Source organism: Cetorhinus maximus, chromosome 16, assembly GCF_964194155.1.
Source record: "Cetorhinus maximus chromosome 16, sCetMax3.hap1.1, whole genome shotgun sequence".
NCBI lineage: Eukaryota > Metazoa > Chordata > Chondrichthyes > Lamniformes > Cetorhinidae > Cetorhinus > Cetorhinus maximus.
This window is the reverse complement of record NC_135894.1, coordinates 67,581,631-67,598,231: the sequence shown is the minus strand read 5'-3', so window position 1 is coordinate 67,598,231 and position 16,601 is coordinate 67,581,631. Positions and strand designations below refer to the sequence as shown.

General features: G+C 41.4%; 1 protein-coding gene across 1 annotated transcript in view; it reads left to right on the top strand.

The window, feature by feature from the left end:
• The window catches only part of polq (polymerase (DNA directed), theta), an 85,054-nt gene extending 69,052 nt beyond the window's left edge, over positions 1-16,002 (top strand). Inside the window, exons 28-32 of the mRNA XM_078559955.1 lie at positions 2,533-2,644; positions 3,794-3,918; positions 6,296-6,455; positions 8,874-8,989; positions 13,491-16,002. Of these exons, the coding sequence (XP_078416081.1) occupies positions 2,533-2,644; positions 3,794-3,918; positions 6,296-6,455; positions 8,874-8,989; positions 13,491-13,604 (627 nt within the window). The 3' untranslated portion in view covers positions 13,605-16,002. The remainder of the gene's footprint in view (positions 1-2,532; positions 2,645-3,793; positions 3,919-6,295; positions 6,456-8,873; positions 8,990-13,490) is intronic.
• The last annotated feature ends 599 nt before the right edge of the window (positions 16,003-16,601 follow it).

The following is a 16,601-nucleotide window of genomic DNA, read 5'->3' as shown; positions in this document are numbered from 1 at the left end:
AGCCCTATCTCGAGTGAAAGACCAAGTGTTACGTGGTTGGTCCAAGGAACCAGTCTCTGATGAATTGAAGCTGTTTTTCATTTGAAGACACGAGATGAGCAGTCAAGATGGTATTCTATTCTGGGGTACATGGGTAGTAGTTCCTTCACAAGGAGGGAACCACTTTTAATAGAGCTACACAGTGCCCATCCAGGAATCTCACGAATGAAGACGATAGTGCAGAGTTATCTTTGGTGGCCGGGGATGGGCGACGATATTGAAAAGGTGGTAAAACACTGTGTGCAATGTCAACAGCTGCAAAAGTTGCTAGTGGCAGCCCCATTACACCCATGGGAGTGGCAATATACATAAAGAATTTTGGTAGAGGGCTGGAGTGGTTACCTGGTAAAGTAAGTTCTGTAACCGGACCATTGTCGTACTACGTGGAAGTGGAGGGCCGGATCACTCGTAAGCATGTGGATCACTTAAGAAAAAGCGAGATACCCCATCAAAATGATGTTCCGCCTGTAACCATCACTGAATCAATGGTTCCTGTTGAAGTTGCTCAACCAAGGACAGACATGCCTGATGTCTCTGTCGGAGTGGGGGACACTGAACTGCCTGGGCCTAATGAGGTACCTGATAATGCGGTTCCAGAGAATGTGGTTCCTGCAAAAAAATCTGAAGTCGTGGAGCTGCGATGTTCCACACGGATCAGGAAACCACCTGAAAGACTGAACTTGTAATTTCATGACCTGTGTAAATATTATAATGTCATGAGATAAATATCCTGGTAAATACAAAATGTACAGGAAAGTTAAAGGGGGAGGAATGTAGTAATTATAGTTTTGATAAATGTTGAACTGTAGCTTTGAGAATAATCCTGTTATAAGATCACATGATCTGTGTAAACCAATGAGCACAGGAACCTCTACATTTAGTTATGGAGTTTGATGCACACATGTAGTTGCTGCTGCTGTCTTGTAAATAAAGTTAAATGTTTCCACTAATAAAAGTTGTCTGAAGAGCAACTCTATAACACTAGCATATTTTGGTAAGCAACATGCATGTATCACTTCAGCAGTGGTGTGTTCGGTATGCACCTTTGCTAGAATAGTGAGGGCCTGATAACAGCCAGCAAAAATCTCCGTTACATTAGGCATTCATGGTGAATGCTCTGATGGCAAGCAGCTGGTGTTTGTTAATTCAACGCTTATTAAAACTGTAACAGTGAAAGGATTGTCAGAGGAGCAGGGAGCTGATCAGGGAGATCTATTGGTGGAGTTAGAAGCCTGAGGTATTAAACAGGCATTTTGCCTTGGCGATTACCAAGGTAGAGGATTTGCCCAAGCCTTGGTAAACAGAGGCTAGCATACTTGATGAGATAAATTTAAAGAGGAGATACTCTCAAGGCTGGCAGTACTCAAAGTGGGTAAGTCACTGGGTGCTGATGGATTGCATCCTAGTTGCTGAGAGGATGCCAGGGTTGAAATTGTAGGGGTGCTCGTCAGAATTTTTGAATCCTCCTTAGATACAATAGTGCCAATGAACTGGAGGATTGCAAATTTTACACCCATGTTCAGAAAAGGAGAGAAGGATATACCTGGTAATCCAGGCCAGTCAGTTTAATGTTGATGGTGGGGAAGCTTTTAGAATTATAATCTTGGAGAAAATTAACAGTCACTTGACAAGCATAGACTAACAAATGAGAGCCAGCATGGATTTGTTAAGGGAAAATTGTGTTTGACTAACTTGATGAGATAACAGAGTTGTGTATAAATAGTCGTTGGATAGTACAGAACTTGAGTATTGCTGAAAAGAGAGACATGCTTTTGAAGCTTTTCATATTGCACTCATAGGACAGATTCACAGGAATACCAATTGTAAAGGGAACAATAATTTGTACTGTATAAGAAGAGAGTGCTGATTGGTTGACAAGTGGACTCTGGTAGAAGCATTACCATGGAGAATGCACCAGGGAACAGTTAACTTCCAAGGTTTTGTATGAATTCAGACAAGGCAGGTTGACTCTGATTGGCCAAGGCTTTGTCCAAGGGAGTGAACCAGGGAATAGCTTCCCCAAGCTTTATTTAGTTGAAAAATGTACAATATGTAGACATGCACCTTCTGTCTGCAAAGGACAGGACCCTGTGTGTGAATATTTGTACTTTCTATTATGTGTAAATGAGCCACACTGCAAGCCCGACTGAGAATCTTTAATTGGTTGTGAGTGTAATTCTTGGCACAATCAGGGTTGTTTAGCAAGTGCTGTCCAATCGCAGAATCACATATAATGTTGGACACTATGTTTTACAAGCGTGGTCTGTGCTGCAATTCTGCATTTCATAATTTCTTTGAAACAAATTACTAGGATGTGGAATCAACTATTCATGATTAATAAATTGCTCTAGGTAATAAGTGCATTTGGTGAATTGTGATCAGATAGCACTCGATGGGATTATTTTGTGTAAAACTTTACTGTTGTATGCGCTTCTGTGGTGATGTACTGCTGCTTCCTGAATTTCTAATGTGTAGGTATCATTTCTCCACTAGATTTGTTATGGTATCATTTATGGGATTGGAGCCAAGTCTTTGGGTAACCAAATGGACCTGGATGAGAATGATGCCAATTGTTACCTAGAAACATTCAAATCTCGATATAAAGGTAAGGAAGCCTTCATTAATCTTTTTACTGATGGCTAGATTTGAAGAAAATAGAATAATTTTAAATTAGTTTACTTTTCTTGTGAGCAAAAGAGATGGAAAATGGGGAAGAAAAAGGTTACTTCAGCAGAGAAGAACAATTTGGCCCGGATCTCCTGAGGAGTAGCAATCATTGTTGGATTGCCGTCACTCAAACTTGCCCCACCTCGATACTGCTCTGCATTTCTTGCCGGGTCTTCTGAGGGCAGCTTTACCAGAAATGTGGAGCACAGCCTTCGGAGAGCTCCTTCAGATCGCAGTACAGTCAGGGGAAATAGGACATGCCCCCTTTTTATGGCACTAGCTACTGTAAGGCAAGTTTCAAGTTCCAGTGTGAATGTTAGTGAATAGGTGAATGGATGAATGAATGATGGGCAGGGTGGTAGAACGGATGAGGTAAGTGGGCAGGGTGGTTGAGGTAAGTGGGATAGGTGTGGTGGCAGGCGGGTGGGGTAGTACGTGGGTTGGGGGAAGATGGCCGGGTTGGGAGGGGTAGTTAGGCTGGGTCAGGGGGATAGTTTAGGTGGTAGTGCGTAACCATGTCTGGTCGGGGGAGTAATTGGGGGTCAGTTCTGTAGTTACTCAGGAGTTAGACTAGGATTTAATCTGTCTAACAGTTCCTGGATAACTATCCAGGTAAGTACATTGGAACGATCTGAATTCTCCATTCTAACTCTGAGACATTCGAGGAGGGTCCTGGGGAGCAGGGGAATCGGCCAGTGGAAGTTCAAACTTCCCAGGCAATTCCCATGGATGTCAGCATGTCAGCACTCTCATGGGATCCTGAAGCGCGTCTTCAGTCTCTGATGATCCATAGACTGGAAGATCTGAGCTATTAACATTTGTGACGTAAACAGCTTTTTCTGAGAGAGAAACCAAGGGAAACCAAGAGGTCAAGTTAAATCACCCAGCACTTCTTGATCTCCGAATGGTGCTGCAAAGTCAGTAACTTGGGGGGAAAAAATCCGATAAGAAATATGCCAAAATAAAATGAAGCTTTTCTTCAACTGGGGCACAACCATGGACAAGAGTTTAATTACTACTCATAGAGATTCTATTCTTTAAAGGCTTTTTAAAAAAAAAACTTACTTAAATTCACCATTTTCCACAGGGATTCAGACATTTCTGCGAGAAACAATAAAAAATTGTCAGGAAAATGGATTTGTTCAAACTATTCTTGGCCGGAAACGGTACCTTCCAGCAATAAAGGATCCCAATCCTCACATTAAAGCTCACGTATGTATTGCAGTTCACATAATGGCTCAAATCCTAGTCAAAGGTGACCAGATTTTAATAAACTTACTTTGAAGTTTTGGAGCAGGTTATAGTGTTTATTTATAAGTTGTGTGCTTTAATATGCCATGCAAAATGCTTCCTGTTCTGTTTCTCTGGGGCTATAATGTGGATTTTTATGGTAACTTTTTTTAGATTACTTCATATGGGAATAAAAACAGCACAGAAAATATTCTAAGAATTCCAAGAATGCTTGAAGTGTAGGTAAACAGAAAATGTATAGGTTGGATTATAATTGTAGTCATTTAAAAAAAAATGTAGTAATAGCACGAAGATATAGTTCTAAATAATACTTTCCATTTTGGTCTAATTTTGCAAGCATTTAGATTTTCTCTTCTGATATGGATGAAATAGTTGTATCTTCTCCAACTGCTGCACCCAGCTATTCAATGGTATTCCACACCCTTAATGCCTTTACAGGGAAACTCTTTATCTTTATGGTTAGGCCAATTGGGGCAGGAGTCAAATGTCTGAGGCACTGTCTGTCTCAGCCTCTTCCACAAAACTCACTCTGATGAAGCTGTAATTGTGAACTGAAAATTGGTTTCTGTTTGATGCCATGTTTAAAAAAACTAGTTGGTAACCAGTCTTGCTTCCAGTGGTTGTGGTCTGTTTGGCTCATCCTGCCCATTTAAGGTGTATATTTGCTTTTACTGCTTAATAATTGGATGAGGTACATTTATGCTGCAAGTTTAGGGCAAAATTTTTCCCCCGTTGGGGGGGGGAATTGTGGGAGTGGGCGTGGACGGGCGGCCCTCTGATCGGAGCCCCTAACTGGGGGCGCGCCGCCATTTTTTGTGGGTGGGCCAATTAAGGCCCGCTCAGCGTGACGTCCGCACGGAAGTGCTGTGTGCGCTCCCTGTGCGAGCGGCGGGGGGATGGCAAATGCGGAAGTGCGCTACTTCGCGCATGCATGCGAAGGAGCGCTCCGATCTCCCTGAGACTAAGTGCTGCCTCAGGGAGATCGGTTCCCAAAGTGAAAAAGTTATTCTTTCAAAATATCATTTACCACCAATGTCCCCTCATGTGACAATGTCACATGAGTTGGGACATGGACATAACTTTAAGTAAAAGTGAATCTTAATTTTTTAATTCAGTCATGAAACCTCATCCCGCCCGTGGCCGCCAGCGCTCCTGACCTGTCCACCAACCTTAAGGTTGGACAGGCATGTCCGCTAATTGCTTTAATTGCTTTTTGAATGGCCTCAATAGGCTGTTGACAGGTCAACGGGCGCATGGCTGACTTGGCTGCGCCCTCGCTGACCTGAAAATACAAATGACGCGGGATTACGTTGGGAGTTTCGCCCGACGTCATCTTACATGTCGGCGAGCGGGCCCCACCCCTGCTCGCCGATGGGAAAATTCTTACCTTACTGTCGACTTGGAGTGTAAATCTAGAGTCAGGACCCAGCCTGACTTTGGTATGCTATGGAGTAAGACTCCCTGCCAGAATGAGGGATTATTGGGATTAATATTGCATGAAGTGTAAATTCAGTGCAGTGTCAAATTGGTTTACAAAGTACTGAGGGGTTGGATTCTCCAAGTACTTTTTAAAGCTACCTAATCTAACCAATGGGATGCAGTGAAAAACATTTGGGATATTAATTAGATTTAACCGTTCCCCATGGATCATGGTAAATGCCTTTTATGATTTCAAAGATAATGAATTGCCCATGGAACCTGCACTGTTAATTATCAATTAAAAGGCAATGCCATTTTTCACAGCTAAGTTCAAATGAAGCTTAAGCCACGTGAACTTAATTATCACCCCAACATGCTCTGGATTATTAATTGGACAAGCATTCCTTGATTTCAATCTAAATTTATTTGTATGCATGTTAAATCCAGAGCTGTATATAGATGCATAAATGACACCAAACTGCGAAGGTACATTGACAGCTAGTTATCACAGATGTTCTGCAAACCCCCTCTGAAATCAATACAGTGATTTCTATAAACTGGAATTTACTTTGTAGCTAATATTTTCTCAATTTCAAGTAGTTTCAAGTGTGCGATTAAACAACATGTTTAGTAATAAAACTAATACATTTGTTCAAATTTAAAACCAAGCTATTTATTTGAATTGTTTTGTTGTACTTTCTGAAGCACAATAATCAGAATATTACCCTGAATGTCAAAATTAACAAGGCACAAGCTGGCTGAAATCCAAAACTGGAAAGTACCTTTTAATAGTTAGGTTTTGTACACAAATCTTTATAGCTTTTCAATCATAACCCTGCTCACTGTTGCATGTGAGCTTATAGGCTTAGATACTCATTTATGCTCACAGATCCTCATTCTGGTTATTATATTCCAACAGGCCCAACGCCAAGCAGTCAACACTACTGTACAAGGATCAGCGGCTGATCTGGTAAAAATAGCTACTGTTAATATTCAGAAACGATTAGAGGAAACCTTTCCTTCTGTCGCCAAGTCACATGGTCACTGGAAGAGCATGTTTCAGGGAAAGAGAAAATTGGGTGAGAACCAAGTTTCGTCTTTTATTTCTTTTTGTTCCCTTCCTGTTAATAGGAACAGCGAGTGATCTGTGGACTTCTCCGTGACTTCAGCCCCAGTATTCTAATTCTATTCTAACTGGACTATAGGTGATATACTTGCAGGATCCTGATGGCTTTTTTTCAGTTTAGTTGTGTGATAATGTGATGTGATATCTCTATTCCCAGAGGATGCCGCAACAAAGCATCTGGCAGCATTCCTCGCATAGTTTAGATTTCAGTCAGATATGGAACTGCAATTTATGACTTCTGGGATAAAAGCATGCATCATTCATAATTTGCACATCTTTGTGTTACCTCCCTGCCTATGCTGTTTTCCTGCTGTCTCATTGAGGGTCGTAGGATCTTAGTTCCTTTGAACTACAATTGCACGTTATTTTTATTCACAGTGAATTGATTGAGCCATGAATTCTTCGTTCTGAATGTGAAACCCAGTTCTTATGCCAGTTTAGGTGAAGTTGTCATTATGATGCTGTGCTGTCATTTCATCACATGGCAGGTACCATGTACCACTTGAGCACCTGATTCTGGCCTGAGCTGTACTGGAGTAGAGGGGTAGCAGAGCCCTATCTTGTTATGGAGCCAAGGGGGAAACTGATTCAATGTAAAAGTGATTGCATGGATTATATTTCAGCCTTGTGAAAAATATTTTAAGATATATTTGTTTAATTAGCGCATACTGTATAAGAGAATGTGCTGCCTCCATTCACTCCCTACTATTACTGCAGTGGAGGAGCATGACGATTGTAGCACTCCCTTCTAAACAATCACCTGCAATTCTTAGTATGCAGCAATTATTATACTGTTATTTTCTTATTCAAAGAATAAACTAAGAGTTTGTGACACCATAAGCTTCTGGGAGCCTGAGGTAGCCTCAAAATCCAGTCGGTATTTGATTATCCTCTGTGTTTCAACACTTAACTAAATCTTCAGCCTCAAAACTTTTATTTTTGGAAAATCTGCTGTACTGGTGATTTAATTAAATTCCTAGTACGTTGGTGGGTGGGAAATGTGACCTTGTGCTCAGTTTTGATCAGTAGGGGAATGGGAAATAATTACGTATATGCTCATTTCACTCACATCTCCCTGTATATAAAAAACACTTGCTTACAGCAGTGCCACTGATATAAGGAACACCTTGGCGCCAATCAAAATGACTGCAAGTTCTTGCCCATATTCTTTAGCATTAGGGTAAATCATATGAAATGAAGTCAAAACAAATTGCTGGAAAAATCTCAGCAGGTTAGGCAGCATTTGTATAGAGAGAGAACAGAGTTAATGTTCCAGGTTTGTGACCTTTCATCAGAACTGGGAAAAGTTAGAGATATAATAAGGTTTGAACAAGGGGTGGGTGGAACAAGAACAAAAAGAAGGCCTGTGATAGGGTGAAAGACGAGAGAAATTGAATAACAGAGAAGTTAGCCCTCCGGGGCCAAAGGAATTGGAGATGGGGCAAGAAAAGAAACAAAGAAACAAAAGATGTGTTGCTAACTGAAAGAAAAAAAGTGAATCAAACAAAGAAAAGGAAACAAAAATGTGCGCAGAGATTATGTTCTGAAATTATTGAACTCAATATTAATCCGGTAGGCTGTAAAGTGTCTAATTGAAAGATGAGGTGCTGTTCCTGAAGCTTACGTTGAGTCTCACTGGAACAGTGCAGCTGGCCGAGGACAGAGATGTCAGCGTGAGAACAAGATGGAGAATTAAAATGACAGGCCACCGGAAGTTTGGGGTCATGCTTGCGGACAGAACGGAGGTGTTCACAAAGTGGTCACCCAATCTGCGTTTAGTCTCCCCTGTGTAGAGAAGACCGCATTTTGAATAGCGAATACAGTAAACTAGATTGAAAGAATCACTGCTTCACCTGGAAGGTGTGTTTGGGGCCTTGAATGATGAGGAGAAAGAAGGTAAAAGGGCAGGTGTTATTTCTCCTGTGTTTGCATGGAGAGGTGCCGTGGGAAGGGGACGAGGTTTTGGGGGTGACTGAAGAGTGGACCCAGGGTATCATGGAGGGAACAGTCCCTTCAGAATGCTGAAAGGTGAGGGGAGGGGATGATGGTGGCATCATGCTGAAGGTGGCGAAAATGGCACAAAATCATCCATTTAAATTACGGAAGCTGGTGGGTAGAAGGTGAGGACGAGGGGAATCCTATGGTGGTTCTGGGAGGGAGGAGAATGGTTGAAAGAAATGAAAGGTTTGCCTGGTACACTCTCCCATAAAATTCAGATGGAATTTGGAGTCTAATTCATTTTCTAGAATTGTAGGTACATTTGATGACTCTTCAAACTCTGGTCAGGTTGGGAGGAGATTGTGATCAACTTGAATGAAGTGTTCAGCCAGTTTGCAATTTAAGATTAACTGATATTTACATCCAAATGTAGATATGATTGAAAGGAAGAAACGGCGAGAAATGTACCAACCAGAGAGTGGAGGCTTTTTCATCTTGCAGCTACATGATGAGCTGCTTTACGAAGTTGCAGAGAATGACATGATACAGGTGGGAATGTGAAGAATTTGTTCATTTAAGTTGCATTATCTCTTTCTTCAAAAAGTGCTCATTTCAGTATCAAAATATGTATGATAAAAATAAAACAAGCAAATAGAATGCTGAGTTCTTGCAATGAATACAAAAGCATGGATGTAATGATGCATCTATGTAACTCATTCGTAAGGCTGTAGTTGAAGCAATGTATAATTTTGCAGACCCCATTAAGGAGAAGATATTGGAGCCATAAGGGTGTTAGTACAAATTCACTAACTAGATACCAGTAGATTTACTTACGTTGAGAAACTTGAAAAAAATAGGCTTGTATTGCAAGGGATTTAAAGGGGCGATCTAATAGAAATGTTTAAAATGATCAAATCATAAATAGTGAAAAGTCTTTTCCATTGGTCAGTGAGTTGGTTAAGAAAGGACATAAATTTAGGATTAATAATGAAGGTCACCAGGATTTTTTTGACACATAGCTATTAGAATATTAAATGCATTGCTGCCTGTCAATCATGACATTTAGGAGTGAATCAAACACTTTAAAAAACAAAAATTATTAGGGGGTATAGAGAAAGAATAGGGATATAGGATTATAGCAGATAGCTTGGATGTAGAGCTAGTCCCAGCACAGACATGAGTGACCTCCTGCTCCAATAATAACCACAGGAATAAAATTGTCTGGATTAGTTCAGAAATGGCACTGGTGGATTTGCAACCATGCTCTTTATTACAACTTTGATTGCTCCAATTCATCCACTCCTTCAACCTGGCAACTGTTACTTCCAATGTTTAGAAATGCTCTTCCCTAACCCAGATTATTTTTTTTTAAGTATACTGAATATTGAATATAGATACAGATAATTGGCAGAAAAGAAATACAGTCATCTCAGTGTGCTGAAATCTATTAACAGGAATAACTACTCACTATATGCATTTGGTTTGAATGCTGAGCTTGACTTGTGACTGCAGGGATTGAATTTTGAGGTACTGTCGAGGCGGGCAGGGACAAAAGTACCGATGCTGGCCAATATGCTGGTTTCCATTTGCCATTTGGGGACCGGCCACTTTCATTAGGCTGGGAGGAGGTCAAGAACCTGCCCAATCCAGCAATGATGTCAATTAAGGTAATTAAAGAACTCATTGAGGCCAATGTTCAGATTTTGATGTTCAGCTGCACATGCTGCCTGGGGTAGACTCGGTGTATGGAGGCAGACACAAGCAGGGGCCCAGTCATGGCCCACAAATTGGGTAGACCCCGTGAAAGGGTGAACAGTGGAGAGAGGGACTCAGCCATTGGCATAAAGGTGCCATTGGATCAATGGCTAGTGGACAGTAAGTGCATTGACAGAGAGTCATTATTCTCTTGGTATTGTGGGGGCATAGGAGCAGAGGGGCGAGCCTTTTGAACATAATTGGGATTCCAACTGAGCACAAGGAAGGGAGCAGCTGTCATGGGAATGTGACTCAGATTTTGGGCCTAGTGGTGGTGACGAGCAACATTCTCTGCAGTAAAGGCAGAGCCCTGCGCATCAGGAGGGCACAGCAGATTGACGAGGGGCAGGAAGGACATGGAGGCCATTCCCTCAGCATTAAGTCGATTGCCGAAGATGGAGCTACCTTGAGATGACTGAGAATCAGCGCCAGAGGAGACTACAATTCTCCAGGCAGGTGGTCAATGAGATTTCTGCCCCTATTGTTCACACCTCTAGCACTGCTAGCCGTGCCCTGCCAGTAGCTGTCAAAAGTCATTGCTGCCTTTACCTTCTAGAGATCAGCTGCAGACCTTGGTGTCGTCTTGCAAGTGGCTACACACCACGCCATCTCACAGGAACAGCTCAACTTATACCACTAATGAAGGATGCACATCTGCCCAGAGGTTTCATTGTCACCATTCATGGACCCTTGCTCCTTTTCTTCACTTCACCTTCTTCTGCACCGCTGTTAATACAAAGAGTTCACACACCAATCTTCATCTACCAATATTTACATGATGCTCAAAAAGGTAAAACGTGCACATTTACAACAGACCCCAATGATCCACTCAGTGCTCTGACTGATGCAGTGGCTTCCGCTCTCAGCCACTTCTATATGATGCTCCCCTTGTGACTTCGGATGAGGTGGAGGCAGCCTGTTCATTTGTCTCAGGTTGCAGCTCAACTGTCCATGGCAATCGTCTTTGTCATGAAGGTGCAAAAAGGGACTGCTGCACCTGCATCAGGAGTAACTTCCATCACTGGGCCATGCTGCATAGATGGTCCCACAGTCAGAGTGGCCAAGAAGGAATGGCACCCTTATCCCCCTCAGAGATTGCCTCAGTCCTTGGTTGGCACTCCAGATAGCTGGAGAGGACCACCAGACATCATTTCTCCATCAGCCCAGTCAAGGTTACATAGTATGGTGTGCATCCTGTGAACACCAGTGTGTGGTTCCTGCATCTGGTCCAAGTGCTGCCTCTCTCATCGGAGGAGCTCATGCACTCATAGCCCTGAGCTATGGTCATGCATATCAGCTGTATGGATTCCTCCATTTTCTGCCCATGACCCTGCACTGCCTCAGCGAATTCTGATGTGGGAGCACATCTGTTGCTGCTGGTCCGGGTAGAGTCTCCTTTTCTGTGAATCCCGAGGCCCTGCATCTGTGCCCAGCTGAGCAGTGCTATGTCTGTCCCCCTCTTCCGAGGGAACTGCCCACAGCTGTCTCTGCTTCTGGCACCTCCTCATGCACATTAGTGCCGTACTCATCACCAAGAGCCAGCATGATCTAACCGTGCACCAGAATCTACTGAGTTGAGAGTATCTGCATTGGTGGAGGGTGTTTGTAAGGTGTGACAGTGCCTCTTCAGAGCTCTACTGCTGCTGTACTTGGCCCTGTGATGGTGAGGGAGATGACCTAAGTGCCTTGAAGTCTATGCTTGTGGGAGATACAAGAAGAGGTCATGAGAACAACTTTGGAGAGCTGAAGCCTTTGCAATGCCAAGGCTTCCCAATGCAGTTCAGTCTTCACAATGCTGTTGGACGGTTGGGGTGCAATGCAGCCTCTTACTGAAAGCTGTAATCACCACTTCTACCATGGACTTGCATTCGCCTTGCCCAACTTCCTCATGACCGGCGACTGTGGCGATATCCATGGTTCCCTCCTCCATGGTGGTGATAACATGAGGGTATGGAACTCTCCTCCTGCCTGGGCTATTTCATGAGTCTTATGGGCCTGTTTCTCCTGCAAGAACAAAAGAGAACCTGATAAGGCACTGCTGGTTTCTATGACCTATTCATTAGAATCTGCATGTTACAATGCCGGCAGGTCCTGAGCAGCACCCGGACTCTGAGCCATTCTGAGGGATCAAAAAGTGCTTTGGGCACACACTCTGCCGTTGTTCAGGCGTAGCTTGCGCTCTCAGGTTCCTCAGCAGGAGTGTCTGCTGAGGGGTGAATACTCAGATGCCTGTCCTGAGGGTTTTGCATTACACAGACCTTGCCAGAGCGAATGTCATTGAACCTCTTCCTACACTAAACCCAATTCCTGCAGACCACATTCCATCTGCTCACAGTGTCAGAGGCCTCTATCCAAGTTTCCTTGGTTTGAGTGGCCACCCTCCAAGAACAATAGGACCTCCCTCCTCTCCCTCACAATATTGAGGAGAATCTCAAAGTCTGCACCTGCAAACCCCTCTCTGCTGAGGTATCTAGCCAACAGCAGGTAATGCATTGAAATGGCTGCTGTGGTCTTGTTAAATCGGGCCTGCACTTGTGCCTCCATTCCCATTCCCAAGACTGCTAATTGGCTGCCTTTAGCCAATTAGCATTCTGCCCACGTATCTTTAACAGGTTCAATTGGAGGTTGGGATCCATTCTGGAAACAATCCCAACACCCCTTTCCTCTCCACGGAAGGAAAATACTGCCCCAAATTTCTGTACAAGCAGGTTAACGGAGAACTCAAACAATCGATGGAGCAAAAGTATGGGATGTGTTTTACTTTCCTCAATTCATTTTTCTGTGTCTCAAAATATGAAATTAAATTCAACATAAGCTGTGGTTACTGAAGAAGTCAAGTCTGTTTTATTTCTCTTTACCATGACAAAACAACTATTGGAGATTTTTTTTCCAGCCACAAACTAAACCATGCTCTGAGCTCTGTGGTTGAGAGCAATGAAGTGGTCTATGCTGTTTTGGCATCTGTAGGCAGCTGCTTCAGGATTTGCCAACGTCGAGTACAAAGAGTGGAGATAGCGTCCTGTTCTAGTGAAACAGTGGATTATGTTATTTGGATGTCATCAGAACACCAGTTAGGCTAAATCAATCTTGGCTCACCTTAATTTATCGGAATTTTCTGCAGCATGGATGCTGAAACCAGTGGAAGAAGGATTTGTGATGTACTTGTTTTTCTGTTTAAAGGCTGGGTTGTCAGTATAGAGGATACAGTCCTCTAAATCGTCTTGTGTGCATTTATTTTATCGATCAAATTGTGAGTTTCTGTTGTTCACGTTTCTCATTCTCTATCCCTCATCAGATTGCACAGATACTGAAAAATGAAATGGAAAATGCCATGAAGCTGCTGGTGAAACTCTGCGTCAAAGTAAAGATTGGCCCCAGTTGGGGGAACCTTCAAGACTTAGACTTGTAATGAAGAATTTGCCATATTTAAAAATGTGGACTACTTTCTTATGTATTTATTTTCTAGCATTGGACAGATAGCTTATAATTGGTCATATTTAATATTCAGCTCAGAAAATGAAAGTTTTTTTATGGGTTCACTGAATATAATTAATATATTCTTTTAAATAAATCAAATCTGAAACTTTCAGCTCTCTCAATATTGAATTGCTGATATTTGCATTGGAACATAAGAATTAGGTTAACCTAAAATTTTTGTAACTGGGAGTTGGTGAAACTTTGCAAAAAAAAAATCAAAAATAAATTTGAATGTAATGTTCTTGGATGAACTTAAAGGAAACTATTTAAAAGGGAGTTTCTAAAATAAAAACTATTTCTATGACAGAATTCTCTAATGTCATAGCTGCTGTTTTGTGGCATGGCATATTTTATTAAATTCAGTTGAATTTAATGAAAAGTAAACTTTCATACAGACAAGAGATATACATTTTACATTTTGTACAGATATCCATTAGGATACCTGTTATCTCACTTGTAACAATGTTGCACTGAATGATAGCTTTTAATAACTACGGTTCATCTCATAAATTCTTTAGCTGGCAGGGTGAATCTGTAACACAGAATATCATGCAAACACCACCATTGCTGCTTGGTACTTGGAGAAATGCTTATGGTTATAAAGCAAGCTGATTAGCTAGTTTTTCCCTCTTCAGGTGGATTATTCTCCCATAATAATTAAGAATTGGTAAAACTCGTGCCAATGAGCCCTAAGTTACTTTGAATCACTGACATCCCTGTACCAAAAGAGTAGTACTCTGAGAGTAAGATACACCTTACCTCCCAGCAGGTGAGGATATTCTAAACTGTTAGTGTGGTTATCTACTGCCAACCATTAAATGGTAGCAAGAAGTTCAGCTTATGGCGATAAAATTGTACATAGGGTGGATATATTTTGCAATGTAAACTGACTTATTTAGATTGAAGTGGAAGACTTTATTTGTTATACAACTGAAATATCTGTACTCAGCAGGTCTGGCAGCATCTGTGGCAAGAGAAACAGAGTTAATGTTTTAGTCAATGCTGATGAAAGTCACCGTTAACACTCTTTCTCTCTTCACCGATACTGCCAGACCTGATGAGTATTTCCAACATTTTTGATTACATTTCAGATTTCCAGTATTTTGTTTTAATGTTGCTGTAATGTCAGTAGCTGTTAATGCAACATTATTCTTAAGCTTCAAATCTGTTCAAGATGATGAATTCCTCCGTCATATTTTTTTATCCATTTTTCAAATAAAGATTGCTTTTAAGCATTGTTATGGCACAACAGATGGTAAATGCTGAGCTGTTCAAATCCCAGAGGGAAACTTGAAACAACAGCCACAACTATTTTACAATTTGTACTTATTTTGAGATGCGTGCCTTGAATTCAGTAGTAATAAGACCACTGAGTCTCATAGGCTTCTTACAAAACTAAATGAAACGTTTATTAAATAGAAGAAATGATTTTAAGCGCACACATAGGTTTACAAATGACCACTATAATAACTTCTAAATCCCCTAGTTAATCTGACACCCAGTTACACCTCCATTAAGGCAACAGTAAAACACACAGATTTAAACAGACCCAGGCAAAGCACACACCCTGGACAGTCAAATTCTAAGTGAGTTTTTCTCAGCTTCGGTTCCTTGTAGACAGCAGCTTGAGGCTTAGATGCTGGAGGTTTTTTCACACTTGTGCTAGATCTTAAAATGCCTGCCCTTACACACAACCTTCTCTCCTTTATACATATTTTCCCCTTTGAATGCAAATTCCCAGTTTCACTATGCTTTTGGACTTTACCTCTCTAACAATAAAAATCTATCATAGTACTAATATTACCAGTAATCTTCGGGAAAAATAAACACACTGTTTCTTAACTTCTTCTGGCTAGGTGTAACATTTCACCCCCTTTTTGAATTCAAGCTACTCTGATTTATTTAAAAATGCAAATGGTCCCTTTACAGCTCACATTCAAAAACTTCACCCATGTTTACCTATTTAGCATTTCAAACCTAGCTTCCCTTCTTACATCAAATCCTTCAGACCAGTTGTCTTTAATTCAATTAAGTCCCCCCCTCACACACTTGTACTCTATTTTCCAATAAATTCAAATAACATTATGAAAATTATTATATCTCCCTGACAAGCATGGAAGATCAGTTTTGTAAACCAGATCAAAATGTTACTGCTGCAGTATAAACTGAAAAAAAAAATCCAAAAACTGTTTAGCTCTAATGACGTGTATTAAGTTGAAAACGTTTGTTAATCAGCTGTAAATGATGTCAAACTAGAGAATATATTTGAGGATAATGTTTTACCAGACAGACCTTTTGTGCTGTATTTACCAATAAAAAACAGAAATATATTATTTGTGGTTACATTTTGCTGTTTCTTAACACATTTTTAAATTAATGGTAACCCATTTTTCAGCACATACAATGAATTTGGATGAGGAATGTCCTTCAGCTCTATTTATCTAATTCTTTGAGCAAACTGATCCAACCATCTTCCCATTACAACACTGAATTTTAAAAAGTAAGTCCTGGTCTTCCTGGCAACTTGTTTCAGCTGTTGATCATTGCGTGAAAAAGCACTTCCTGATGTCTGCCTGTACTACATCGCAACCCTAAATCCGAGCTCTTTGTAAATAGCTTATCATTCATTTTATTCATGAGAAAGCAATTTGGATATCATGTAGCATCTCCTTCTGGCTACAGTACTAGCTCACGTGTAAATGTATCTGCCCACCAGGACCACTGGGTACGGATTAGTAGATTGGTTCCCAAATGATTCCCTCCCAGAAGATTACGAGGCCTCATGTGTTTTCATTTGCTTTGGGCTAATTAGAGCCTCTCACGTGGGCTATGTAAGTGCATCAAGTCAAGTGCTCTTTTCAGTGGAAGCAGGGTTTATAAAGCCAGAGGTAATTGGATTAGGACACAGACCTAATTCAGTTCTCATCCA